This window comes from Grampus griseus (assembly GCF_964374135.1).
Source record: "Grampus griseus genome assembly, chromosome: 20".
In the NCBI taxonomy this organism is placed as follows: domain Eukaryota; kingdom Metazoa; phylum Chordata; class Mammalia; order Artiodactyla; family Delphinidae; genus Grampus; species Grampus griseus.
This window is the reverse complement of record NC_139014.1, coordinates 14,261,698-14,288,590: the sequence shown is the minus strand read 5'-3', so window position 1 is coordinate 14,288,590 and position 26,893 is coordinate 14,261,698. Positions and strand designations below refer to the sequence as shown.

Sequence of the window (26,893 nt, the reverse complement as noted above, 5' to 3'; positions counted from 1 at the left end):
CAGCATCATAATATAGCAAACATCTAAGAGCCTGTGTCTTATATTTATATTTAGATGCTGAGAAGGTGGCTCCTTGTGGCATTTTCCGATCACTGTACTGCTAATTCCATGCAAAGGGGCTGAAGATGTGAGAAGCAGACTCAAATCAGCATTTTTAGTTTGGTAAAAACAATAATATAATTTAAATGTGTAGTCGGAAGCAGTCATTTTTAAGGTGTGTGGGAATGTGACAGTTCCAGCTTATCCATTCTAGGCATCTAAGAAAAAGAATCAGCTTCATTAACTATCTCACAAATTGTAAATATTTACTAAATTAGACAAACTCGGCAACAGATGCAGTATCTTCTACAAAGAGAGGAGTTTACTAAGAAAATAGACGTTGTATTATTTAGGGGGAAGGCGTCTCCAAACACTTTAGGAGCACCCTCTTGGCTACAAGATCAATCGTCTAATTATAAATAACTCTGACGCTGTGATTACAGCAGGCAGCCCCCTGAAGCACCTCAGCCTGGCCCACACAGTGCTGTGCGTGGCTGCAAAGCTGAAGGAGGAACCTGCTGGATGATGCTTCTCTTCACAAAGCATCTTATTGTGCAGCCTGCCCGGCTGGTCTGAGTCAGGGATGCTTTCCAGGTAATCGACACTGTATGCTCCACTGGCAGCACCAAGGCCTACGGCACTGAGCAGAGGCGGGGACTCACAGTCTGCAGGGGGTGAAACCAGGAAACTATTCCCTGAAATCCTCCGGGGCCAGGAAGCACTTACATGAAGCTCGTGCTCAACACTGGGGCTACACACATTAAAGCTGCTTCTCAAGGGCTCGAGGAAGGAGGTGGTTCCCCAGGGTTGGGTTAGTAAATTCATATAGCCCCTTACCCTTCTTTGCCAATTTCTCCAACCTTCAGGGCTTCAACAAGAGGCTCTTTACCTAGTTTGGTCAAATTCATTTTGGTCTCAAGAGTCATCAGAAAGGACCCGTTGTAGGACATTTCCAAATCGATCCAGAGTCCTGGAGAAATGGTGAAAAAACAGAAGGTTTTTTCCCCCCCACTGGAAAAACATGACTATAAGTGACAGATTAAAATTTATATTTTAAAGTATCTAAGTAGGTATCACATTGAAAGTCTATATATATTGCCTGTACTACCAATGCATGCAAGAAGAGACTGTGAAAAGAAAAGTTTCTGGAAACAGTTCAAGCATCTGGCAAATTGCCAGTATTTCAACATCCGTTAAAATGGTCACAGTGAGCTCAGGGTCCTGTCCTCTGGGTTCTTCTCACTTTGGGTAAGAAACACACTCCCAGCAGGAGGACATGGCTTGTGCCAGGGCAAAGCCAGGACGAGGTCTGCGTTGTCCCAGCTGGTTAGAGGCAGAAGAGAGGTGCAGAGACTTCACAGCAAGCTGGGCTCTTTAAAGACACAAGTGAGAACCACTGTCTTTCTTAAAATTATCTATTGTTTGGGGGTGGGGGAGGGGAGGGGCACAGAAAATGGTTCAGGTTTAGCTTGGTATGATAAGGATGGTGACAAAACCTTTTAGAACCCTCTTCTTTCTGGAAATTGCGTAGGAATGGAATCAAAAGAATTCGTGTTCAAGCCCCAGGATTATCTAGATAAAGTTGGGTAACCACTTTGTACCTTAGTTGAAAAACCTGTTCCTTAATGATGCAGATGTAGAGAATGGACTTGAGGACACGGGGAGGGGGAAGGGTAAGCTGGGGCGAAGTGAGAGAGTGGCATGGACATATACACATGACCAAATGTAAAACAGATAGCTAGTGGGAAGCAGCCGCATAGCACAGGGAGATCAGCTCGGTGTTTTGTGACCCCCTAGAGGGGTGGGATAGGGAGGGAGGGAGGGAGGTGCAAGAGGGAGGAGATATGGGGATATATGTATATGTATAGCTGATTCACTTTGTTATAAAGCAGAAACTAACACACCATTGTAAAGCAATTATACTCCAATAAAGATGTTAAAAAAGAAAACAAAAAACCACCTGTTCCTTAGAAAAGACACTCAGGTCAATGAGAGCATAGAGCATATCTTAGAGGCTTTTGGCTTTGTGGAATTTCACTGGGAAGGTCCACCAAGCAGAAGTGGCCACTGACCAGAAGTCTAAAATGCAAATAGGGGTCAGTCATCTCACAACCTTTTCTACCCCAGAGTCCTATGATTCAGCAGGTGGGACAGACTATGCTGTGACTTAACCGAATCCAAGCTCTGTAACACCTCATGGACTTCCCATCAAAACATGGTCCTCACACGCACCCCAGTGTTCATTGCAGCACTATTTACAATAGCCAGGTCGTGGAAGCAACCTAAATGCCCATCAACAGACGAATGGATAAAGAAGATGTGGTACATATATACAATGGAATATTACTCAGCCATAAAAAGAAACGAAATTGGGTCATTTGTTGAGAGGTGGCTGGATCTAGAGACTGTCATAGAGTGAATAAGTCAGAAAGAGAAAAACGAATATCGTATATTAACACATGGATGTGGAACCTAGAAAAATGGTACAGATGAACCGGTTTGCAGGGCAGAAGTTGAGACACAGATGCAGAGAACAAACGTATGGACACCAAGGGGGGAAAGCGTGGGGGGGGCGGGTGTGTGTGTGTGATGAATTGGGAGATTGGGATTGACATGTATAGACTGATGTGTATAAAACTGATGACTAATAAGAACCTGCTATATAAAAAAAAATTAATTAAAAAAACCAGATCTGCTAGCTGGCTTGTGGGTACTAACAGTATATTCAACAAGTGTAACTTTTTTAAAATGCAAAAAGAATAAATCAATAATACAGTGAAAAAAAAAACATGGTCCTTCAAGTGGGTGTTTAAATGTAAATAAAGTTTTATAGATCCTCATAAGACAAATGACAATATCTAAAAGGAAGAAGGAAATTAATCTAAAACCACTGTTCACACACAGCCGCATTTCCAAGCAATTACAGTAAATAACTTATCCCCTGTTTGGCCACCACCTCAGATAATTGCTTTCTTGACTTCAGTAAGCGCTATTGGTGTAACTCCTCACTAAAGGCAGAATAATTTCCATTTTGCTTTCACCAAATTCTTTTTATCATAATTGAAGATAATTATTTTCTGTGAATGACCTGGTTTAATTAAGTGATATGCAGATCAGTTGTGAATGTCTTCTTTGCAGCAACACACAAAACTGCTTTATTTCTTGCTTACGTTAAACATTTAAAAATCATTAATTAGCTTGCTCTTCAGAGGCAGTGTTACTGGAAATAAAGGGCACATCTGCTTTAATAAAGACATTTAGTCATTAATCACTTCCAGCAGACAGGGAATTAGGGCAAAAGGCTTGATATTAGTAGATTTTAAACTCAATATAAATGGAACATCAATAAAGAAGATATTTCTTCTTGTATATCGCCAGCTTTATTTAACTTGAGAATCAATAGACTCAAACTACCTGGTTGCGGTATGTATTCAGACATAATCATTTCCTTTGAAAATCCCAGTCAGGTTTCCAATAAATATTACTAGTATGTATTTGCCTTTGAAGGTTGTCATATTAAAGGCACCAGAATTTTACTTGTTATAATAAAGTGGAAGGTTCTGTTTGTCTGTTTTTTAAATGAGGGGATATGGACACAGGTTTGGTAAACAGCTGGCCCACACCCCAGTCATCGGGACATTCTACTCAATGACGTGTGGTCCAGCCCCCCTGCCGGGAGCTGAGGCTGGGAAGAGGGAAAAGCACATGGAGTCCAGTCACGTGGACCGGGGCTTGAATTCCCCTGGAAGTTTCTCAGTGTCTAGGCACCGGCCTCCTCATCTGTACAGGGGAGGCCACACGGCTTGTACAGCCTGGCTCTGGCTGCATCCTGGCAGGGCTCTCCCCTTTCTCATCCATCACCAGCCACTTCCTTCTTCTAACCACTCTGGGCTACAGCCTAGCTTGCTGCTGTTGCCATAGCAGACGGGGACCAGACCAGACCAGAGGAGGACACGGGGCCAGAGGGAAGAGGCTGCACTGGGCAGCCAGAGAGCCCTGTCCAGGCTGGGGAGCGGGCAAGGCGAGGACATCTGACCAAGCTCCTGCGTAGGGGATGAAGCCTGTTTCTTGTATCATTGTAGATGTTCCATGAGGCCCACCCTCGGGGCCTTGCTCAGCCCCCATTCTCAGTGTAGATATGAAGGAGTCAAGAATGGTTTGAGAATCTTTAAATACAGATATAAACTGCAAACATTCAAACAAGTTATCTTAATATGACGTGCTTGAATTCAGATGAGGGTAAGATGACAATTTTAACATTAGGTGCAAAGAAAAACACGCTTCTGTGACAATGATTCAGTGGCAAAAAGCTCCCTGAAAACCTTGGAGTGCACGTAACGAGAGCCGAAACCACGTGGTTACATAAAGGGTGAGTCAGGAGCTCCCACCTTGCAGGACTGAAAGACGAAATCAGCAGTTACTAGAAAGGCTGTCTTCTCAATGAGGACAAATGTAGCAACACTGTGAAGTGGGGACAGACACTGTGCTCTGAGTGGCACCCTAACCCTAACGAGCTGCATGTTCCTCGCCTGGGTGAGTGCAGGAACAGAGCTTTTTCTTCTGGGCTCTTGACAAAGGTTAAGACTTGCTTGTGAGGCATTTCATTTAAAATGTTGCTTCCTGTAACCATCTGGTCTTGGTAGTGATCAAGGACAAAAACCAGAAGTTAAGGAGCAAGGCAATTTTTTAAATCTTTAAATATGCGTAAGGCAGCCAGTCCTGAGAGGTTCTCTGGAAAGGGCATGAACACAAAGGGTCTTGTCTTAGTCTTCTTAGGCTGCTGTAACAAAATACCACAAGCTGCGTGGCTGAAACACGGACATTTATTTGGCACAGTTCTGGAGGTTGCAAGTCCAAGATCAAGGTGCTGGCCGATTCATTCTTGGTGAGGGCTCTGTTCCTGGCCTGCAGACAACCGCCTTCTCCCGTGTCCTCATGTGGCACAGCGAGCGAGCTATCTCTCTGGTCTCTCTTCTCATGAGGGCACTAATCCCACCATGACCTCATCTAAACTTAATCACCCCAAAGGCCCCGTCTCTAAATACCATCACATTGCAGGTTAGTGCCTCAACATATGAATTTGGGGGGAACACAGACATTCAGTCCGTAACAATTTCCACCACATGAGGGGTCTTCACATTGTGAGGCTGTCCAGTGGCGAAGGGTGGCACCTGATTACCAACAAGTCCCTAAAAAACCGGCCCTTCACTGGCTACAAGGGAAACACAACTAACAATGAACATGACAAACTTCAGTCAGTCTTCACACAAGGACTTGAGGAGCTCGGAGGGCTGTTTTTCTGTTTCTCTTCAGCCTCGTGAGGGAAGGATCAGTTACCACCACTGCTACTCAGACTGTGGCAAAAGCTACTGCTCGCTCCACCTCAAAATGTTTATTTAGTTCTTAACGCAAGCTATCAGAGCTCAAGACACTGAAGTGAATCCCTGTCCTCTGGAAGTTTATGCCTGAAGAAGAGTAACGACGGCCTGGGCCACCTGGTGCAGAGCAGACCTAGATGCCAGCAGAGATAGTACACATGCCCTGGTACGTGTCACCAGAGACGAGTAGAACAGAGGTTCTTCCGCCTTCTCCCTGGTAGTTGATTTAATAGACTACATGGCCTCAGGAGCAGTCCTACTGTGCTCGAATAAATCTAGTACTTTCACTCAGCAGTTCACCGTCGTATTTACTATTAAAATAGCTAAAAGGCCTCAGTCTCACTGGAACAGGTTTAATGGGGCAGGGGTTGCTCAGGAGGAGGTAAGAGGCCCTAAAGCCTTGCTCACAGGGTCTGGCTCATGTTACTTGCTCCTCCACTATCCCTGTACCCGTAACTGATGGCTGATTTTCACTCTGAAAGCCAACATTTGGCATCCAAAAAACAAAAGCTCTTAAAATGGAAGATTTAATAATACACTGATTTTACCAAGAACAGATGTTTGAGTTATTCAGCTCTTAGACGACCACATCAGTGACCGTTTCGTCCCTGGCAAACAGACTGGTGCCATACTGCTCACTCAGATGCTGCAGAAAACTAGTATTATTCCTTGTAATTGGATGTGTACCCTAGGACAGATGTCATTTTTGGTTTTGTCTACCTGTAACCGTTCTTGGAAACAGCTCCACCTTTCAAGGTTAACACAGTCCCAAATCAGAGTCTCTCCTCCCCGCCCCAACCCAAGTTCCACAAATGAGTATTTTTTTTCCCTTTCCCACAAAAGGTATATTTTCCTTGTGCAACACAGATCTGGTCAGAGAGTATATGTGCCATTCTTCTCAGTGCTGAGCCCCACAGTCTGGCCCTGTCACCGTGACCGACCTCAGGCAGCTGCCCTCTTGATGAGGGTGTAGCCAGAGGAACAGACAGCTCACAGATTGCCCTGGTTCCACTTTTCTGCAATACTCCGCTGGCAGAGTAGCTTCAGTCCCAGCACTGAACAAAGGCACCAGGCACCACAGATCAAGGTCTGGAAGACAAATGTAGATGATGGACCTGCCAGACACAACTACAGGCATCTCTGAAGACAGACCAGCTTCCTCTTCCTGTGGGACATGGTCATCTTTCCACAGAATCCAAGCCCTTTGGTGGAAACTCGGGTTGTTAATCGGGTATCTTGAAACAGGGCAAAAACGGTGCCACGCGGCACTCTGTCCACGTGGACGCTCAATGACCATCTGCAGACAAACTCCGCGTAGCAAAAGCCCTGAAGACTAAATTAATTAATCTGAACCTGAGGGGTCACAGTCCACAGCCTTGGCTCATTCTGACACTGCTGACACCCCTGCAGGCACTGCTCTGAGGTCACTAGTCCCAGGCATGGAAGAGAAGAACCTGGCTGACAGACGAGGGTCCCCACCAAACCCCTTCGGGAAGATTCTACTCATCAAGCTTTGCAGCAGCTGCAGCAGTAACGAAGACCGATGGCTTCCCGCGTGTCACGTGTGCTCTCTGAGTGCTGACATGAAGCGTTTAATCTCCTCCACAAGCAACAGGGGAGAGGCTACTGCCATCCTCACTCTATGGATGAGAAGCTCAAGGTGTTGAGTGCTTAGAAACCTCCCCAAGGCCTTGCTGCTGGATAATGAAGGAGTAGGGCCCAAACGCGGGTGGCCTGGCCCGGAGCTGGTACGCGCGGCAAGCCTCTGGCTCTGGCCTAGAAGCTGCGGAGCAGCACGGAAAAGCGAGGCTGCTGAGTGATCTCTGGCACATCACGCCCTGTCTGGGCTTTGGCTTATGCATCTAAACACAGCAGGGTCCTGCTAGAGAACCTCTGATTGCCTTCCCAAGTCTAAACAGTCAATCTGCCCAATTCTTTAAGGGTTTGAAAAAGGAGCTATACATTTTTAATTAATTTTTATCCATAAGAAAAAAGATTAGGAGAGAATGTACCAAGAATGTACCAAATGTAGCAGAATGGTCATCCTGGCTATCTCTGAATGGTGGAACGATGGGTAATGTTTCCCTTTTCCCTTTTCTAAATATTCGGGTTTTCCCCACAATGAGTATTTGTTGAATGAACGAAGGAGCAAACATTACCCTAACAGAGTTAATAAAACAACTGGAAAGGGCTTGGCCTGGAGGCCCCCCGAGGACAGGCCCCGGGGACAGCAGCCTGGGGTGGGGATGAGGAGTGGGGGGGAGGCCCTGCTCTGTAGGGAAGGAAGGAGACCACCCCCACCCCACGGTGAGGTGTGTGTGGAGCGGGCAGGGGTCAGAGACAGGAGGTGCACAGCCAGTTTCCGAGGTTCAGATCCTCTCCACCTTCCGGCCACGGTTCCGGTCCTGGGAACGGTGGTCCTTTCCCCTTATCCACTGCACTAGAACCTGGCTGTGTGTCTGGAAGCAGGAATGGCCTTTTCCCTTCATCTGTTCTGGGAGGACCTGCCAGCCTCAAGCTGTAGGATGGGCCAACTGAACACCTCAGCCACTCACATTCTAAACTCTCCAAGAGCGGCAGCAGTGAAGGCAGCGATGATGTTGGTGAAAATAACAACAGTAACACTTAGAGCTTGTTTGGCACCTGATGCTTTCCGAGTGCCTTTCATGTATTAACTCACTTAAGACACCAAGTGGGTGCCATCAGTCTCCCCCCCGAGAGAGGAGTGAGTTAGTGACGAGGTTAACAACTTGCCCAAGGACAAGGAGCTGTGAGCCCGGCGGTGCGGCCCCAGAGCTGGAGCTCAGAACCGCCGCTCTGGGCTGCCTCAAGAAGAGCATCCTGAGGCTGGAGCGATCCAGCAGCTCTGGCCCAAATATCCCTCCCAAGCCATGTGCCTTCAACAAACAAACACAAGTTAGGAAATATTACCAAAAATAAGGGTGTGGGGTGTGTAGGGGGATCCCCTGGGAGGCGCCCCCTCCTGAGAGCAGTCAAAGCCCCCTTCACCCTAGGGGGCAGTTCCCTGAAAGGTGAACTCTGCTTTCCAGAGTCAGTTTTAACACGTCACTCCTGATTTTCATTCCCCCCAAAGGAAAGGTTTCTCTTAGAGCAATGGAATCCAAGATGCATTGTCCCTTCATGTTCATTTCTGTTATACCATCACATGTAGCCTTGGCAGACTTGGAAAAACCTAATTTGATCAAACTTTTAAAATCCACAGGCTTTATCATTCCTTTCTTTAGTAACATTTCTTCCCTTGTTACATAAAGCAGGCAGATCTCTAGAACTTGCCCTGAAAGGAGTTAAGTAAGCCTCAAATGGATTAAAAACTGGCAAAAGCTTTGATCTATATAATAAAACGTCTTGATGCAGCTCTGGCTCCAGAGGAACGGGAAAGAGACTCGAGACTTAGGCATTTAGTGAATTTCACTCGAAGCCTTACAAAGCTGCCCTGGGAGGCTGCAGAGTTCACAGCCACAGGGACGCTTCTCAGATGCCGCAAAGCCCAGCTATGGCCCTGCTCCCCTCGCATTGGAAATTTCTGCTAGTTCAACAAAGGACAGTTCTGAGATAAGAGACTGCTAATGCATTAGAAAATAAAGCATGCACACGTATTATTTACCTTCTTTAAGCCTGACTCTCAGGAGGCTTATGTTACCTGATCATTTACCAGCTCGTTACAAGTCAGTTCCTAAAGAGGCAAAGAGCAAAGGGCAACCTAGAGCCCCCAGAGCCAGAGGGAGCCAGGCAGCCCTGGAATGCCGTCGGCACGAAGATCCTAGCTCTGCACCTTACACATAGATAATGCAGCTGTTTAAATTTCACATGTGGTTGAAAGAACTCTAGCTAGACCATTTGCAAAGAATTTTTTCTAGTTTTACTCTTAGTGAACCAGAAATTCACTAAACCTAGGAGCACTCAGATTCATCAAAGTGTAGACACAATTAAGTGGTCACAGGTGATTTCGACGTGCTATTAGGTGGACTTCTGGGTTTGCAAATAATTCTCTGGTCTATCGTTCTCTGAAATCGATGGGATGCTAAAGACCTGGAAATATGGACTTCACTGTTAGCTGAAATAGTGCTAGAGAGATTTGTTAGAGCTGCTAGTTGTAGTGTTAAAACAAAAAAAACTCTCTGTATTTACATCAAATGTATACAACACAGAACTTGATTTCACTAAATATGTTCAAGAGCCACCTGATACAGCCATACAGAGACAAAAGTAGATGCTACAGTCTATCAACCTTACAAAATATTTACTTCAAAACGAATATCACTCTCTTGAAAAGTTGTAATTATTTTCTCCCTTACTTTGTTCCTGAGCCTTTTGAGGAAGAATGTAAATCCAGTTTAAGTGGGAAGAGGCTCACTTGGAGAGGGATATTCTAGAAAAAAAGTTGAATACTTCCATGACAGGGAGGTTTTTCCCTTTCTGCTCATGGAGTATTCTTGCCTACCTAATTCATTCTTTTCACCAGACTCCTGGGTACTAAATTTTCTGTCAAGGTGCCACAAAATACACATAAATCTTTACATCATAATTGTATTCAAACTCTCCACACATTTTAATCACCTTCTCACATGCACACATACACAGGTAGGCATAAATAATGTGTCTGTAACATGTCTTAAAAACCAAATCAGAGAACTTCCCTCCAGCAGAGAGCCTTTACTCTCAAAATACTGCCCAACGATATAAGTCTTCATTTTTCAAACACTTACTGAGTGCCTACTTGGAGTGGAAAGGAACAGAAAGAATAAAACATGAAGCTCAAAGAATCTGCATCCTAGAGGTTAAGGCAAGGCAAAGATGTCACTACTTATGAGGAGGGGCAGCTCCCAGTAAGAATCCAGGGAGGGGCACATGCAGACGAGAAGCCACGAGGGGTAAGTGGGCCTGAAATGCAGCCACTGCCTCTCACCGTGGCAAGGGCTGTGACCATGCGGGGCCGGGCCCCCCTTAACTGGCATGTGGAGGAGGACCTGTAAGGATCCAGAAGACCAGAAGGGCTTGGAGTGGGAGTCCTGATCTACTCCCCACCGGTTTCAGGCTGTGACCGTTAAGAACAGAAGACACGCAACATCAAATATGGTTACAATGCCCCCAACTCCCTCCAAACACAAAGCCTTGGTATTCAATCTGCAGTGACGGCAACACTCTAACGCTCATATAAATGCTCCACTCCTTTCTGGAGTCAGTTAAGAGTTACCTTGGTGATCAACGTAAGGCTTGAAGGCCTGAAGGATTTTTGGCACAGCTACTCCCATGTCGAGCTCCGTCAGAGTTAGCTCATTCATGAAGTAGGGGAGCTGGAGGACAGAAGGAAACAACCAAGGAGACTCGTTAGGAACCTGGTAAATGCTAGAAGTCAACATACTCTCAAAGGGAACAATGGTCAAAGTTTTGGGGACACATTCATTCAACCAAAATTTATTGAGCATACACCATATACTAGGCAGCGTACTACAGACAGAGCCGCGGACGAGAGAGGCAAGGTCCTTGCTCTCGTGGGGCTTATGATGAAAAGGCAGGAACAGACAGATAAGCAGACAAATAACCTATAACTGCAGAGCGTGACCGGTGCTACAGAGAAGATAAGGTGGGTAACGGGGCAGAGGGAGACTGAACCGTCTTGGATAAGGAGGTCAGCGAAGGCTTCCCTGAGGGTGGCGTGTGGCCAGAGACCAGACTGTGGAGAAGGAACGAGCCATGCTGGTCAGGTTAATAATGCCCAGAGTTGGCTGAAGGCTGGGAAAATTGGCCTCTTTTAGACTACTAGTGAGGAGTTAGGAAATCACTACAACATTTCCTGTAGGCCAACTCACAACATGTATTAAAATCCTTGGAAAAAAAAAAAAATCACATCCCTTGACCCTGTGCTGGACACTTTCCCTTTGCCCCTCTGGGATCGAGTTCCTCACTACATCCCAAGAGGCTGGTCTGCGGGAACCGCATCGATGGACTCTTGCCCTCTCCTCTGGCTTCTGGTCGGGCCTGGCCAGTGGAACACACCAGTGGGCGGGGGGCGGGGGGGTACACGGAGAGGAGAACTGTCAGGCATTTGTCCCCTCCCTCTACTGAAGACCACAGCTCCTGTCAGACAGGCAGCCCCCTCCACCTAGACACCCTGCCCGAGTCTGGGTTAACCGCTCCCCACCGCTCCAGCCCTGGGGTGCTGCACTGTGCCTTTCGGTTTCTCTACAACGGCCCACACCTTCAGAAATCCTTCCCCAGCTTGCTGCACTGAATGTGCCATATGTTTTCCGCTGGGACCCCAACTAACACAGCTGTCAGTAGGAATTTACTCTAAGTGAACTAACGTAAGAGTGCTGGTATCATGCTTAGAAATTCCTACTTCACCTCAAGAGCAGAGAATTAATTGACCTATGTTTCCTTGACCTGGATTTATGTATATACATTAAAAACAATCTTTAGTCCAGTCCTAATTTTAATGTAAGATGTAAACTAGGAATCCACCTTAATTTTTTTTCCCAGTGGCTAGTCAGGTGTCTTAACCTATTTTTTTTTAAACAACCAAATCTTTCCCTACTGACCTGCAAAGCCACCTTTCATTATGGGATTCCCATTGCACTGGAATCTGTACTGAGCACTGTTTCCTACTGGTATCAAAGTGGTTTTGTTACTGTAGCTTTAAAATACATTTTTAAATCTGGCAAGTCCCTCTATTTTCTTTTCCCCCAGAATTTTCTTATTCTCATAAGGACTGCTCCAGTTGAACATTAGAATAATTTTGTAAAATTTAGAATGTAAGAGTTAAAAAAAATTGAACATATGCTGAACATTTCCCATAAAATGAGAAGCATCTATAGCCAGACATGAATTTAGTGCCTATTTTGGCTGGACCTCTTCAGCTGTCTCTCTGCGGAGAAACTTAGACACTTTTAGGATTCACCAGTCAGGGAATTTCGTCTCTGATTTTCTGTGGGGAATGGAGGTGTTAATTTAAAGAGGATATGATGTCTGAGATGGACAAAATGTGACTAGAGACAGTATTCAAATGTGCCTTTTGAATTGGTGGTTGCTTTATTTGGAAAACCTTTTTCCAAAGCATTAATGTTATGTGGTGGTTGGCCTCCCAATCAGCCTACAGAATGATACTTGGCCAAAAATGTAGCCAAAATCTTGCACCCTTGCCCCCATCCTTTTTGTCTATTGTTGTCATCCTAATGCCCAGTGCTTCTGAGGCACGCCAGGTTTCTATGGGAACAGGAGTGGACACTGAGCCAGGGAAGTGCACGCAGAGAACATGGGGCCCCTCCTGGCGCCCCGTTCAGCCTCCCTCCCCACCCCATCCTGCTCCCTGGAGTCCCCGAGAGGGCAGAGGCAGGGCCTGAGATGGAGGAGGGAACTGAAGGAAGCGGGGATGAGAAACACTTGGCAGGGGTGGGATGGGCACTAATCACCAGGAAGCAGGGTGGGGAGGGGAGGTCAGCAGGGCGTTTCCTATTTATTCACCTGAGCACCCAACTCCAAGACTCCGCAACATTTCTAACCAACCCCCTCACTCCCTCCTTGCTCAGATTTCTGATGTGAATCAAAACTCAGGACCAGGCCCTAGAGCTGCTTCCTTTCTGCCCTGTCGGGTGGGGGGGAGGCAAGGAAAGGTCACTCCCCCTCCTGCTCTTTTCAACCAGAGACTCTCTTCTTCCCACCCTAAGGGCACCACAGTGAGACGGGAACCCACTGTGTGTTCTCTACCCTCCTGGGTAAACCCAGCTGGGGACTGGGCGTTCTCCAGGTTGGTGGGGGTTGAGTTAGAAGCCGTTGCAATAAGAGCAGCATTTGCTGACATGGGCAGAGGCCATAACTACTGAGGGCTCCAAGGTGGTGCCGGAGCAGCCGGCCAAGGCCCAGGGTGTACTTGCTGTGGAGGCAGAAACTCAGCTTATTTTAAACCCATCACCGGGCACCAGATACACACACAGGGCTGCTCTTCCACAGTGTGAGGTATTTATCACGGGTGACGGTGACAATCACTGCAGCCAGCAAAGTGCCCTCCATATGTCAGGCCCTCAAGGAGACCAGGAGACGGGGGGGGACCTTTGTCACAGGGGCAGCTCAGGCTCCTCCAGCCATTCTGGTTCTTGACCGGCCATTAACCAATACTCACTACTATATTTCTACTGTATTTAAGGAACAGCCCTTCCCAGGGATACCTGGATATGTGGTGATAGTACGTGTTCTCTTGGCAGGGGTGATGGCAGGTTCAGAATGGGGGTAATCTCCCACTGCCCTCCTGTTTATTCCATCACCAGGGTCCCCTCTGGTCTTCAGGGCACCTCCCAGGACAGCAGCTCAGGTCGGGGTGGAGGGTGGGAGGCGCTGAGGCTGCCAGTGGGGGAAGTACAGCCCCCACCTCTGAACTGCTGGCGCTGCTGGATGGGGACCACTTTCCCCACCCTAACCCCCTAGCACTTCTGACCTCAAAACACAGACGAGAGTTTATCTCTGTACCCTGCAGAAGCCCACAGGGTCAGCGAAGGGAGAAGGTGAAAAGGAAAGACCTTCGTCAACCTCCTCTGGGTTGAGGGAGCCCACGGTTCTCAATCCGGGGTGGAGGTTGGCCCCAAGGACTCCCAGCACCAGAGAGAAGCCCTCCGACACCCGCTCCAAGAGTCAGTACTGGAACGTGTGTAGCAGTGAGAGCGGTGTCCCTCTGCAGCTCAGGCACGCCCTGTTTTGTCGCCAGGACCCAGAGCCCTCCTGGTCAGGGAAGCACCCATGACAGTCTCTGGGAAGACAGCAGCACCAGCCCTGCCCGTGCGCCTCAACCCGGGAGCTCGATCCCTCCGTCATTTCCCAAAAAGAGGAGGAGGTTGAGCGAGCTCCAGGGTGGCTGCTAGCCTCTCCTCTCCAAACACTGCTTCCTGCTCCCGCTGCAGAGCACTCGACCCGCACTCGCCTGAAGAACACAAACACGCTGACGCTTGTCAACAGAGCCCTCCTGACACCTGCCCCTCCAGCTGAGGAGGCCCCGCCTCTTCATCAGGGCCTGGGGAAGGGGTGACAGCGGCCTGACTGTGCCAGGAAAGGCTCTGTTCATGACCCAAAGGCGCGACAGGAATCAAATGGAAGCTCCTCCACGCCCACATTTTCTTCCAACATAATTGTATCGTGACTCACCGTCTCCTAACCTGGAGTCCTTGAACTCTCTGAAATCATGGGCAAAATTTTGTGTCACAGAGCATTTTTCTAGGGAAAGGGTCCATATGTTTCTGCTTCTCAAAGGTATCTATGACCCGAAAGATCCACTGACTTAAGCTGCTGACTGTGTGAGCTCTCCGTGAAGATCTGGGGACCAAAGTGACTCTTCCTTGGTTGGGTCTTCAATGGATCAAAAACTTACTTCTAAGTAACCTAAATAAGGTCTCTCAGCTGGCGGTAAAGGTGGTACTAAATGAGTCACTTAGTGGCAACTGTGAAGACTACTTACGCAAGTTTAAACTCACTTCCAAGTGGGCCTACATCAGCACCGGGACTGTTTCTTCAGCAAAGAGAGCGCCCAAAATAAAATACCATCTGGCCAGAAGTAAAGGTCAAATGCAGACACATTTAGAGTGCAATGGTAGCTTTCCCAGCTTGGAGAGCGAGTTGGGAAAGAGGTCTTAAGTAGTCTGGCATTTTCCTCAGAGCACATGCTGTGTGGCCAAGATTGTGAGGCTGGGGGGGCTGTCGGCCATACAATTTAAGTTCATTACTAACTTAAAGATAACACGATCCTATATAACCAACCAGCTGCAACAGCTCCCATTTTCCCAAACCAAATTCTGGATTCTCACCCAGAGTGAATAACAATGAGGGCAACAGAAGGGGAAAAAATAAACAGGAACATTCACTACATCCCCAGAGGCAGTTAGTCTTATGGTCAAGGTCACACCCCAGATGTGTTATTTGATAAGAACTTACTACTCTCATTTGTTATACGTTTTAAACCAAATGATTTTTCACTTAGGATATAATGTACAAAACTTCTAGAAATTAAGACGTGATGAATCGGAAGCCTCTTGGGTGGAAAACAATACCTTTATTTTGCTGAGTTTCATTTGGATTTTCTTAGACACCAGATCAGACCAGTACTTCTCTCCTAAGAAGTCCCAAAACATTCTTCCAAGCAAGGCATTCACCCAGGCTTCCTGTTCTTCCTCCTCAGAGGGTGGAACCTCTGGCAACTGGTAAAAGAAAAAGGACCAGAATTAACTAGAAAGCAACTGGAGAGCAAGCCAGTGGCTTATTTTTTATAAAGTCACTGAAGGTCCCTCCCTCTAGAGAAGGGGGACCGGCCACGTGAGTCGTATTTCTTCCCTATAAATATCAAGTCCCACGTTGTATCAGTGAATAGAAAAAGAGAAACAAAAGCCACCTTCACAGATAAAAACTCCTCTTTATTTTCTTCTTCTACCAGTCTTCTTGTGAACCAGCTAATATTTCATACAATTAGCTCAGCCGTATTACCCTACCCCTCCCCTCCCCCCAAATTAACTTGGTACCAACATTCTAAGTCAATGACACATCTGATCAAACGTCTGCCTCTCTTTCTTCCAGCTAAGGCTCCCAGGACATGTAACCATCGAGCTGGTCTCACCAGGCAGCCCCAGAGTTTCTCAATGCCCAGGACTCTCACATTCAGCCTGACTCTTGGGAGGTCATGAGTCTCCTGGGCGAGGGGCAGAGAGTGCTTAGAAATACTGGTGTCTGGGTCTTGTATCCAGCGATACTGATTTAAGTGGGTATGAGGATTTTTAGAAACTCTCTTACTGATGTAATGAACAGGTGAGGTTGAGACCCACAGCCCTGGATTAGAGAGAGGAATTCTGTGAAACTCCTACAGCTGTTCTCACCCATCTCAGCCCCGTGAAACACCCTGGGCTTCAGCTCCACTTGATACAATCCACCTAAAACATCTGTTGTGGCCAGTGTGCAAGGTTGGAAAAGAGCAAACCCTGTTAGCCTCCAATTTCCAAGGCTAAGAATTAGACCATGGATTCTTGCCTGGAGAGGGCCAGGGTCGGGGTGAAGCAGAAGGGAGAAGCAGCCGTGACACCCACGGACGGTGTGGTAGTGCAGGTAATGCTTGGTGGTGTCCACTGACCCCACGCCAGGCCCTATGATAAGATTCCTTCTCAGGTTCCCTCATTTACATCTCACAATACCCAGGAAAGACAGAACTTTTACTTCTATTTCAGGCAGGAGCAAACAGACTCAGAACTGTTCAGCACCCTGCCCGAGGCCCCTGATTCATCAGCACAGCCTGACTCACAGCCTCCTCCCTGTCTCCCACCTGCTGTGTCCGGTGGGAGGAAGGGGGCGTGACCAGGCCTGGGCGTGACAGACATAGCCTTGTTCTGAGGTCTCTAATTAGGTGATAGCCTTATAGAAACAATTCGCCTTGGAAAGCAAAGACTAAAAGAACTAGAAATGCAGGAATCTGTGGATTGCTCACCCTTTCTCTTCCCTGTACGGTTTGTACAAATGCATCTGCCCTGCCCTCACGGCTGCCTGCAGCCATCACCTACACCAGACGCCTCACGTCTCTGTGCTCCAGCGTGGGCTCACACTGGTGATGTCTGTCTTGCGCAGCCGTGACCACGCCCCCGCACAGCTGTGTCCTAAGCCGGGGGCAGAGTACACGGGTGGCCTGGTGCTTGTGGATTTGACACTTAGAGATGTGATGACCTGTGAGTGTCCTAAAGGTCTATGGCAGGGACCTATGTGTGATTTTTCTGAAGCCTGGAGTCCTTAGGGTCTGACTCAGTTGAACTGGTCACTGAGCTTGTGCAGGGCCTGGAGGGCTGCCCAGCACCCACCTGTCCTCCACTCTCATCAGGGCTTGTGCCGTCTCTCGCTTTGGGGGCCTGGGGGTTCACCTGCATTTCTCAGTCTAATGTTACTGCATATAAGTAGGGATATCCTATGTTCTAGGAGTCCTTCAAATTGGGGTATTTTCAAAGTTATCCCTTATAAATGTCGGCGAGTCTCATTAAAAAAAAAAGTTAAACTCTGTTTTAAAAAATAATACATGTTGGTCCCTGCATTTCAGAAGACATGGCTCTAGCTGCCTTGTGTGAATGGCTGTAGGGTCCCCTCTCTGTGCTCTTCTGGTGCTGTAAAGGCTTCTGATATTAACCGAGGCATCTCTACCACCAGGTTCTGGATGGTCGAGTGGAAGCCTGTGCCCAGCGAGCACTTAGTCATGCCTCAGGCTGTACGCGGTTTTTGGAATCGCTTTTCTCTCTGCCTGAACATCTGCACCCCACCCCAAGGGGATCTGGTCTAGCTTTTCTGAGGTTACCGTCTTTGAGTCACATCAGATTATCTATGCAGACTTCTGAGTAAACACTCACCCAGGGACAATACCCTCCTCCCCCAGGGATCCGGGCAGTGCCAAGAGGCTGCCCATGCAGGGCGGTGCATGTCTCACTCAGATCTGTAGGCTGCACAAGAGAAGAGGTTACTTTTTCCCTTCTCATGTGGGAGAGTTGACTCTTTACTAACCTTTCCTTACAACCCTAGTTATTCACAGGAAACAGGTTTAACAAGACAAAATAGCATGAAACAAAGGCTATTTCACAACTTTTGTCCAAGCCAAAGGCATATGATGTGGAAACAAATTTCTGAAATAACTGACAAGGAGGTTGTTTTTTCTTTTCAACTGTTCCTTTTTCTAATGCAGGCTTCTCTCCACAGACTCACTGGGAACAAAGAAAAATCCATGAGCAGCAGAACACTGACAATGCATCAAAGCAGCTTTATGAACAAAATCTGGATTCAACAGGCTGCTAGGAAGAACTCATTTCCAATGGGAGTCATACAAATTTAAGACCGTCAACAATAAATGTGTACACATTTCCTAATGCTGCTGTTTGGCTGCAGGAAGGAATGTGAGAAGCAGATTCACTTTTCCATTTCAATTAAAGATGTACATTTAGCAAGGGTACGTTTCTAAAAATGGCTTCCAAAATGAAGTTTAGAGAGTTCAATGGCCCGAAGCTAAAGCAAGACTATTGTAACTGTCTGAGTAGCTCTTGGGAGATATTTTATTAAAAACCAACCTGTAAAGAGAAAATAGTACAGATTTACTTTTTGTGGTGTAACTTTTCCTATTACAAATAGCCAGGCGATCAGCCCAGCTTTTTAAGGGCAAAGGCAGCTTGGTGGCTTTGCTGCTAAGGTCTGGTCGCACACTATCTGATGTCATGAGGGCTTCACAAAGGGCTGCCTGGCCCAGGAGAGGGCACAGCGGAAGACCCTCCCGGTTAGCTGTTTCCCCGATTACAAAAACAAGCATATTTACTAGAGAAAACACCCATAACCCCATTATCCAGATATACTTATTTAAAACATTTTAACTATATTTCAGTTTGTTTTCAATGTGTGTATATATATATATTTTTTGTTTAAGAATACATAACTTTAAAAAATAAGCATAACTAACATGGTTTTGTATCCTTTTTAAAAAACAGATTTATTGAGATATAATTCACATACCATACAATTCACCCATTTAAAAAGCATCATCAGTGGTATTGGTATGTTCAGAGTGTGAGGGCATCACCACAATCAATTTTAGAATATCTTCATCACCCCCAAAGAAACCCTGTATCCACGAGTGGTCATTCCCCATTCCTCCCAGCTCCATCCCCACCAGCCCAAGGCAACTAACCAGATATCTGTCGCAGTGAATCTGCCTATTCTGGACATTTCATATAAATGGTATCACACAATATGTGTTCCTTTGTGGCTGACTTCTTGCACAAAGCATAATGTTTTCAAGGTCATCCATGCTGTAGCATGTATCAGTACATCGTTCCTTTTTATTATGGAATAATATTCTATTATGTGTATATACCACACTTTGTCCATTCTTCAACTGAGGGATATTTGAGTTGTTTTCCACTTCTTGCTATTGTGAATAACACTGCTATGAACAGTTGTGTACAAGTTTTTGTGTGGACCTAGATTTCCATTCATTTCTCTTGGATATACACACAGGAGTGGAACTGCTGGATCACAAACCTCTATGTTTAACATTCTGAGGAACCACCAACTGCTTTCCACAGCAGCTGCATCATTTTACATTCCCACTGTTACAAGGGTTCCGGTTTCTCCACATCCTCATGAATCATTGTTATCGTCTGTCTTTTTTATTCTAGCCATCCTAGTGGTTTGGACGTCGCATTGCATTATGGTTTTGATTTGCATTTCCCTGATGGCTAATGACTGAATATCTTTTCATACACTTACTGGCCAGTTGTATATCTTCTTTGCAGAAATATCTATCCAGATCCTTTGCCCATTTCTTAATTGGGTTATTTACCTTTTATTATTGAATTACAGGAGTCCTTTATATATTCTGGGTACAAAACCCTTAGACATATGATTTGCAAACTCTGTGGGTTGTCTTTTCACGTTCTTGATAGTACTGTTTGCACACAAAAGTTTGTAATTTTGATGAAGTCCAATTTACCTATTTTTTCTTTGGTTGTGTGTATTTTTGGTATCTTATCTTAGAAGTCTTTACACCTAGCCCCAATTCACAGAGATTTACTCCTATATTTTATTTGAAGAGTTTCATAGTTTTAGCTCTTGCCTTAAGGTCCATGATCCATTTTGAGTTAATTTTTGTATACGGTGTGAGGGAGGGGTCTGACCTCATTCTTTTGCATGTGGATGTCCAGTTGCCCCAGTACTATTTGTTGAAAAGACTATTCTTTCCCCCACTGAACTGTCTTGGCACTCTTGTCTGTAACCTTCCTAAAATTTATTTTTAAATTGGATATATGGCTTTATATTTTTTACTTATTGTATGATAAACACTTTGCAATTCTACTTTTAAATGTTTAAAAAGCTGACTCTGAGCTTGGAAAGGGGAAGCCTTGGGAAACCATTCTGCCAATTAAGATTTCCTCCTTTCTGTTTGATTCCTGTTTGCTTTGTTGAGTTCTTATCTCCTGATAACACCAAACAGGATGTAATATCTTATGATCCAGTTTGTAGGTAACAAGATAATTAGTGGAACTAGCAATAATGAAGGCAGGACTCTCCAAACCTGGGGCAGCCTACATGACCTTTAAGTATTTCTGAAAACCTTCCATTGAAAAGAAGCGTGGCAGTGCCTGATGTGATCTGAACACCAGAGCCTCACACTTGGTGAACAAGCACAGTGCTGCCTCACCAATGGTCCTCCCTCCCAGGCAGGCTGCTTCAGGGCATAAAGAACTAGTAGCCTCCCTGGCCTCACACCTTTGAGTAAATCCACAGGCTGCCCATGGGGTCTCCCTTCCTGAGGTACCAACACTAGGGGTAATACTATCCCACCTGTAGACATTTCTTAAAAGAGTTTCTTCATTTTCTTAATTGCTGTTTATATCTTCTCCTCAAACCAACAAGATGATCAAGCTCTGGGTCTCCTCAGTCAGCCTCATGGTCTCACTATTCTAGAGGTGAAGCTGCCTGAGAAGAGAGAAAATGGCACCAAGATCACAGGGGTTTGGAGACTTCAGAGGCTGGTACAGTCTGTGTTTGTGAGATAAAGCGGAGTCACAAGGGCAAGTCAGGGCTCAGCGACGATCACTAATCACTAAACATCTGGAGAACCAGGTCCTTCCTCCAAAAGAGCAGTATTTTATAATTCAAATGTTGAGCTCCAAAGTGACTTCAGAATCCCCCGAACTTGTTTTTAATTATTATGGGTAAGAATAACTACCAGAAGTGTTCTAGCATTGTTTAATACAAACCTAGTCTACATCTACTAATTATCACTGGCTGTTTTCAACATTGGTTTGGCTCCTGACCACCAGTGGCCCTACTCACCTCCTGACCCAGCTTAGCACTGGGCCATGTGTGAGAAAGGAGGCTGAGTGTGTGGAAGGCGCCATTAGACCTGGAGCCCTCAGGGTGAGAGATGCTTTGAACATGGCCTGTAAGAAGCAGCAGCAGGGTGGGGCAAAGGCTGGTGCTGTGTTCCAAGCTCCTTGTATAGAAGAGGAGGGGGCATGCTACCCTGGGTAAGCGTCTGGGTGGTGCCGACACTGATGAAGTGACAGTGTAACTTGAAGAGGTGTCAAAGGTTCCTTTGTGTCTCTGAGCCCTTTCAGTTCCTCTTGGACTCATGACAGCAGAGGCAATATGAACCCAAAGAAATAACCTGGCTGTCTTTGGCAGGAAGGATGAGCACTAATGACCATGTCCAAAAGGTTCACATTTGGCAAAATTGTGGGGAAACAGGCATTCTTATTACCAGTGGGAATGCACACTGGTGCAACCCTTATGCAAAGGCATTTGGCAGTATCTAACAAAACTACACGTGAGTTTACATTCTGACATTCTCGTAAGATATCACCTTGAAGCTATACCCCCAACAACACAAAAATACACATATACAAGGTTGTTCATTGCAGCACTGTTTGTAATTGCAAAATATTACAAACCACCCATACGCCCATATAAGAGAATGAATATACTATGGAACATTCACACAATGGAGTCAGTCTTTGCAGTTGCTGAAAAACAAGAGGAAGGGGAGATATCTAAGAACCGATGTGGAGTGATTTCCAGAATGTACTGGTAAGTGAAAAAAGCGTGCAAAAGAGTATCCATGGCGTGCCACCCTTTGAGTAAGACAGGAGGGGAAATGAACCCAGAGAGGATGAGCCAGAGACTAATGAGACCGGTTCACTACTGGGGTGGGGGTGGGGGGGACGGCATGGATGAATAGAAGGAAAAGGGCGGGGGAGACGGCACTTTTCTGAATATGTCTTTGTACAGTTTTGGTTTTTGGAACCATGTTAATGCTTCACAGGCACAGAAAAGAAAAGAAAATTAAAGAGGGGGTGGGGGAAGGTCCTCATTTGCTCGAATTACATAATTAAAGAGAAATAAAACTAGTAAAGAACTATCTCCACTGAAAAGGAAAGCATGAAAAGTAATAAAAAGAGCATAGGAATAAATACTGTAGCAGACCTTATTTCTCAAAAATGGTGCAATGATACTTCCCATCCCAGATGCTCTTCTAAGAATTTGCTACTCCCTCAGCTCAGCAGAGGTGGAATCTATGCCCCTCTCCTTGAAGCTGGGAGGGCTTTTTGACTACTTTGACTAATGGAGCAGGAAGGAAGTGACATTACTTTACTTCTGAGATTAGGTCATAAAAAGCCCACCTGGCTCTTTCTCTAGGGACGCTTGTGCTTGAAACCCAGTCACCACACTGAAGGAAGCCCAGGCCACATGGGGAAGAACCGAGGCCCACAGCCCCCAGCCCTAGCTGAGCTCCCAGCCACCACCCAGCAACTACTTGCCAGCCATGCAAGTGCCATCTCTGAAGCAGGTCCTCCAGCCCCCCGTCCAGCCTCCCCAGCTGACACTGCATGGAGCAGAGAGAAGGTTTCACTGCTAGGCCCAGTCAAATTACAAATCTGTCACCAAAATAAATCACTGTTATTGTTTTAAGCCACCCCATTTGGGGCTATTTGTTACACAGCAATAGATAACTAAAACATACACCTATACCTCATTCATGACTGTCTCTACTACCAGACCACTCCTGAGAGTGGACGCGGCCCACACATGCTTCAGGCAGGCCAAGTGGACGTGGGAGCCCAGCGCTAAACCTCACGCACTTGCTTCAAAAGCCCCCCTTTCAAAGACAGTTGCCTGTGTTCACACAATTCTGGCTCTCTGGTTGCCTAGCCCATGCAGGTTAGAACCATTAGATTAGGGGTAGGGGTGGGAGATGAGGATAAGCACTCAAGGAAAGGCAACTAGAAGGACACACACTAACACCAGCCAACAGACAAGTGACAGAAAATGCTGCAGAGTCTGTGGTCTGGGATGGTTCAGACGGGAGTGAAAGGCCTGACCTCGATAGCCCTGCAGGACAACAGGCCTGAATTTCCATGTGTTGTATTGAGTCTTTAAATCACCAGGAAAAAGATTAAATCATCCCTGCCTGCTCTGCCTAAGGGGGACAGGAAGTGCAATGTGGTTTTTAAAGACTTTAATCAGACTTAACTTAGAAGATGAAAAGAAGGTTCTGGTGTTTAAAGGGGTTAAGTGCTAAGTACCTGGAAAAAAGGTTTGTACCAGAGACACCCCCACCCCACCCCAGCGACAGCAGCGCAAGGTTGAGGGGTCAGGCTCTGTGCCAGCAGGACCTCCTAGGCCCTCCTGCGGCTTCCACAGACCCCAGTGATTACACGATACAACAGGCACATGTAACACATACTGAGGAAGCGATGTTCTAAAACTTTTGTTTTTTTAATTTACAGAACTCTTTTTAAAAAAGCAAGCATTTATTTATTAGATCCTTTTCTTACATCACACAATTCTCCTTCTGATTTTCCTGAGTCTAATGAGAATCCAGACAGCTGACAGCCCAGGCAGAAAGGGAATTAGGGGGAGTGGGACTCACTGTTGGTAAACAGGACATTTCCAGAGCAGTTTTCTATTACCCCTTTCTAGCTTAGAGGGAAGTCTGCTTCCCACTCTAGCTGGTAACTTAGGTCAGAGGGGGAGGCGGTGGGTCAGAGGCCAGCAAAGGCATATGGTCTTTTTTGGCCCTGACAAAGTAGGCTGGGTGAAGGTTCTGGGGCCTCTTCCACACTGAAGAGGGTCAACAGAATGACTAAAGCCTGAAAGCACAAAGAGGATGGTACCAAATGCTTCCCGTTAACAGAAATACAGTCACTATAAGAGGTTAAACACTTTAGTAACTGAACATGGAAGAAACAGGCTTCGTGCTCCACGGGCGGGAGGCTGTGCCTCAGAACCTGATGGGGCGTAGCGGCTGGAGGCCTCAGGGCAAGCACAGTCTGAGAATGACCCACCAAGACGGCAGTCCTGGCAGCCAAAGGGCCTCGGAGTCTCAGATCAGGTTTCGTGCACTCCATCACTTAGCAACTGTGACATTAAGCTACTTAACTTCTGTGAAGTTTGGTTTCTCCATCTATAATATGGAGAGAATACCACCTGGTTTGCAAGACTGTTCAAGGGATCAGAGTAATTCTACTACAGTGTCTGACAGAGTCTGACATATGGCAGCTTATATTAGTCATCTTATCACAAATGATCTTGAGTCAATGTCCAGCTTGTTACATTTTGCAAATAATGCATATGGTAAACCTTCAAAAGCCCTGGACAGAGCTGAGGAGTCTGAGAATTTGAGTATACAATGGTTATTAAGGAATTAGACCTCTATTGCTAATGATTCTGTGAATTTCCCTACTGATGGCCCAGTTGCTCAGGTCAAAAGCTAGGGGTAATCTCTGACTCCTTTGGTTCTCCCCATCCCACATGGAACTCATCTGCAAATCCAGCCAGCTCCCCTCCAACAGTATCCCCAAGGCCGCCACTTCTCACCGCCTGCTATGACCACCTCAGCCTAGCCCCATGCTCTGCTGCCACGATCACCTCCCACCGCCCTTTCCTCCTACTGCCCCTTCTCCAGTCTCCATGGAGAGCCACATGACTTTTTAAACTCAAGTCAGATCAACATTAGCCCCTGCTCAAAACCCTCCCAGTGCCTCCCATGACCTGATCAGACGAGGAATTGATCTGACGAGGCCCTGCCTCTGTCCCTTGCTCGCTGTCACCTACGCTGACCTCACCACAGTTCCTTGAATACTCCAACCACAGGCCTGCTTCAGGGCCTTTGTACTTTCTGGTCCCTGCACCTGGAATGCTCCTCTCACACAGATCGCCAGGGCTCACTTTCTCACTTTGGTCAGGTCTCTGCCCAAATGTCACGTCCTCAAAGAGGCTGTCCTCGACCCCAATCTAAAACAGCAGTTCTGGCCACTTTCCATCCTCCCTTATTTGTCTTTATTTTCATGCTTATTGGCACCTGATGTTTGCTGTTTGCTGCTTGCTGTCTCCCTGACTACAGTCCAAGCTCCCTAAGAGCACAGCCCTCATCTGTCTGGTTCAGCACTGTGTCCCCAATGCCTAGAACAGGGCCTGGTACAAAAGAGGCGCTCAAAGGGCTTATGTATGAGGAAACGAATCTAAGAGCAAAAAAGCTACCCCCAGGCAGCCAGCTTTACCTTCTTCCCAGCTGTGGGGCTGCTCTCCGCACTCTGCGCTGGGCTCCTTTGGGGGCTTCGGTTTTCCTGGGGGACACACCTGGCCATGTACACACCGTAGTCCAGAAGCATCTTCTGCCGTACACTGCCCGCTAGCTCCTTCTGCTTCGGCTGGGGCATGATCTCCTCCACGCTGCCTTTGCTGCTGCTGCGGCTGTGGGTCAGGTGCCCCGAGGGACTGTTGTGTCTGCTGTGTGAGGGCAAAACCCCTGGAGCAAAGAAGTGATGGCTGTTAACACAGATGAGGAAAACGACGGCAAAGGAAATGGAACACAGAGCAAACTCCACTGGGTACAGCTGAAAAGCAGCTAAAATGCTATAAATGACTATCTAAAATATACATATTTATAAGGTTATTTCCCACCCTGAAAGACACCTTCCATTGTAATGATAGATAACTTTTTAGAACAGTTCTTATTCTTCTTCAAGACAATTCAGAGGAATGGGAGCCATGATACATATCTGGTAGGCACCTTTTCTTTTTTTCTGGTGCTCTCTTGGGGTCAGATGAAGGACTGACACAGCCCAAGGGGCACACAGAAAGTGGGCAGAAAGCTAACTGGAATTGCCATAAGCTGTGGATGGACAAACATCTTTCATTCATTCATTCAACACAGTTTTCATCGAGCACTTTCTCTGGGCCAACTCCACATTAAAAAGAATAATAAGACATACACAGTCCCTGCCCTTGAACTCGGGCACCTAGGCAAATAAATCACAATTTTCTGTAATAAGCACTGTACTGAAGCATGACTAAAGGACTTTCAGGGCAGAAGGGACAGGGTGAGTCCCTCTGCCCAAGAGCCGAGAGGCGCTTCCTCCAGCAGTGACCTTCACAGGTAGTGACCTCTGGACTGCCCCTTGAAGAAACAATTGGCATTTTCCCGGCCTAGGTGGGGGAAGAGCATTCCAGGTAGAGGGAACAGCATATGCAAAAAGCAATGACAGGGCACAGTATGTCTGGAGGACGGTGAGAGATTCAGTGCTATTCCAAGCAAAGTACATGGGACAGAGGGATAGAAAATGAGCAGAGGGGCGGGGTAATCGATGGCAAATGCAGTGAGTCAGGAGGCCAAGGATTCTGTGCTTCGATGGCAATCTCAGGCGTGGAGGCCAGTTGAAGGCCAGGAGCTTGAGAGCATAAGCTGCCTTCTCACTGGCCTTCTTATTATAACTAGGGTTCTCCTTCTGCTGCTTCCCTCAGAGGAGCCACAGTACATAAACATAAATATTGATATAATCTTTAAGGAACCAGCAAAGGCGAAAAAAATACATCTGCAGATGGTTCCATCACTGGTTAAATGATTCAGTACAAAGTACTGCAGTGAGCAGCCTAGAAGGCAAATAACCCATGAATACACCTTAGGTGGCAGA

At 46.6% G+C, this 26,893-nt stretch overlaps 1 protein-coding gene across 2 annotated transcripts in view; it reads right to left on the bottom strand.

Moving 5' to 3' along the window:
• The window catches only part of TEX2 (testis expressed 2), a 106,921-nt gene that overhangs the window by 12,980 nt on the left and 67,048 nt on the right, over positions 1 to 26,893 (bottom strand). For both annotated transcript variants that reach the window (XM_082678714.1, XM_082678715.1), the window contains exons 5-8: positions 25,481 to 25,728; positions 15,467 to 15,613; positions 10,633 to 10,732; positions 877 to 1,009 (exon numbers count right to left, since the gene is read on the bottom strand). In XM_082678714.1, coding sequence (XP_082534840.1) covers positions 877 to 1,009; positions 10,633 to 10,732; positions 15,467 to 15,613; positions 25,481 to 25,728 — 628 coding nt within the window. The remainder of the gene's footprint in view (positions 1 to 876; positions 1,010 to 10,632; positions 10,733 to 15,466; positions 15,614 to 25,480; positions 25,729 to 26,893) is intronic.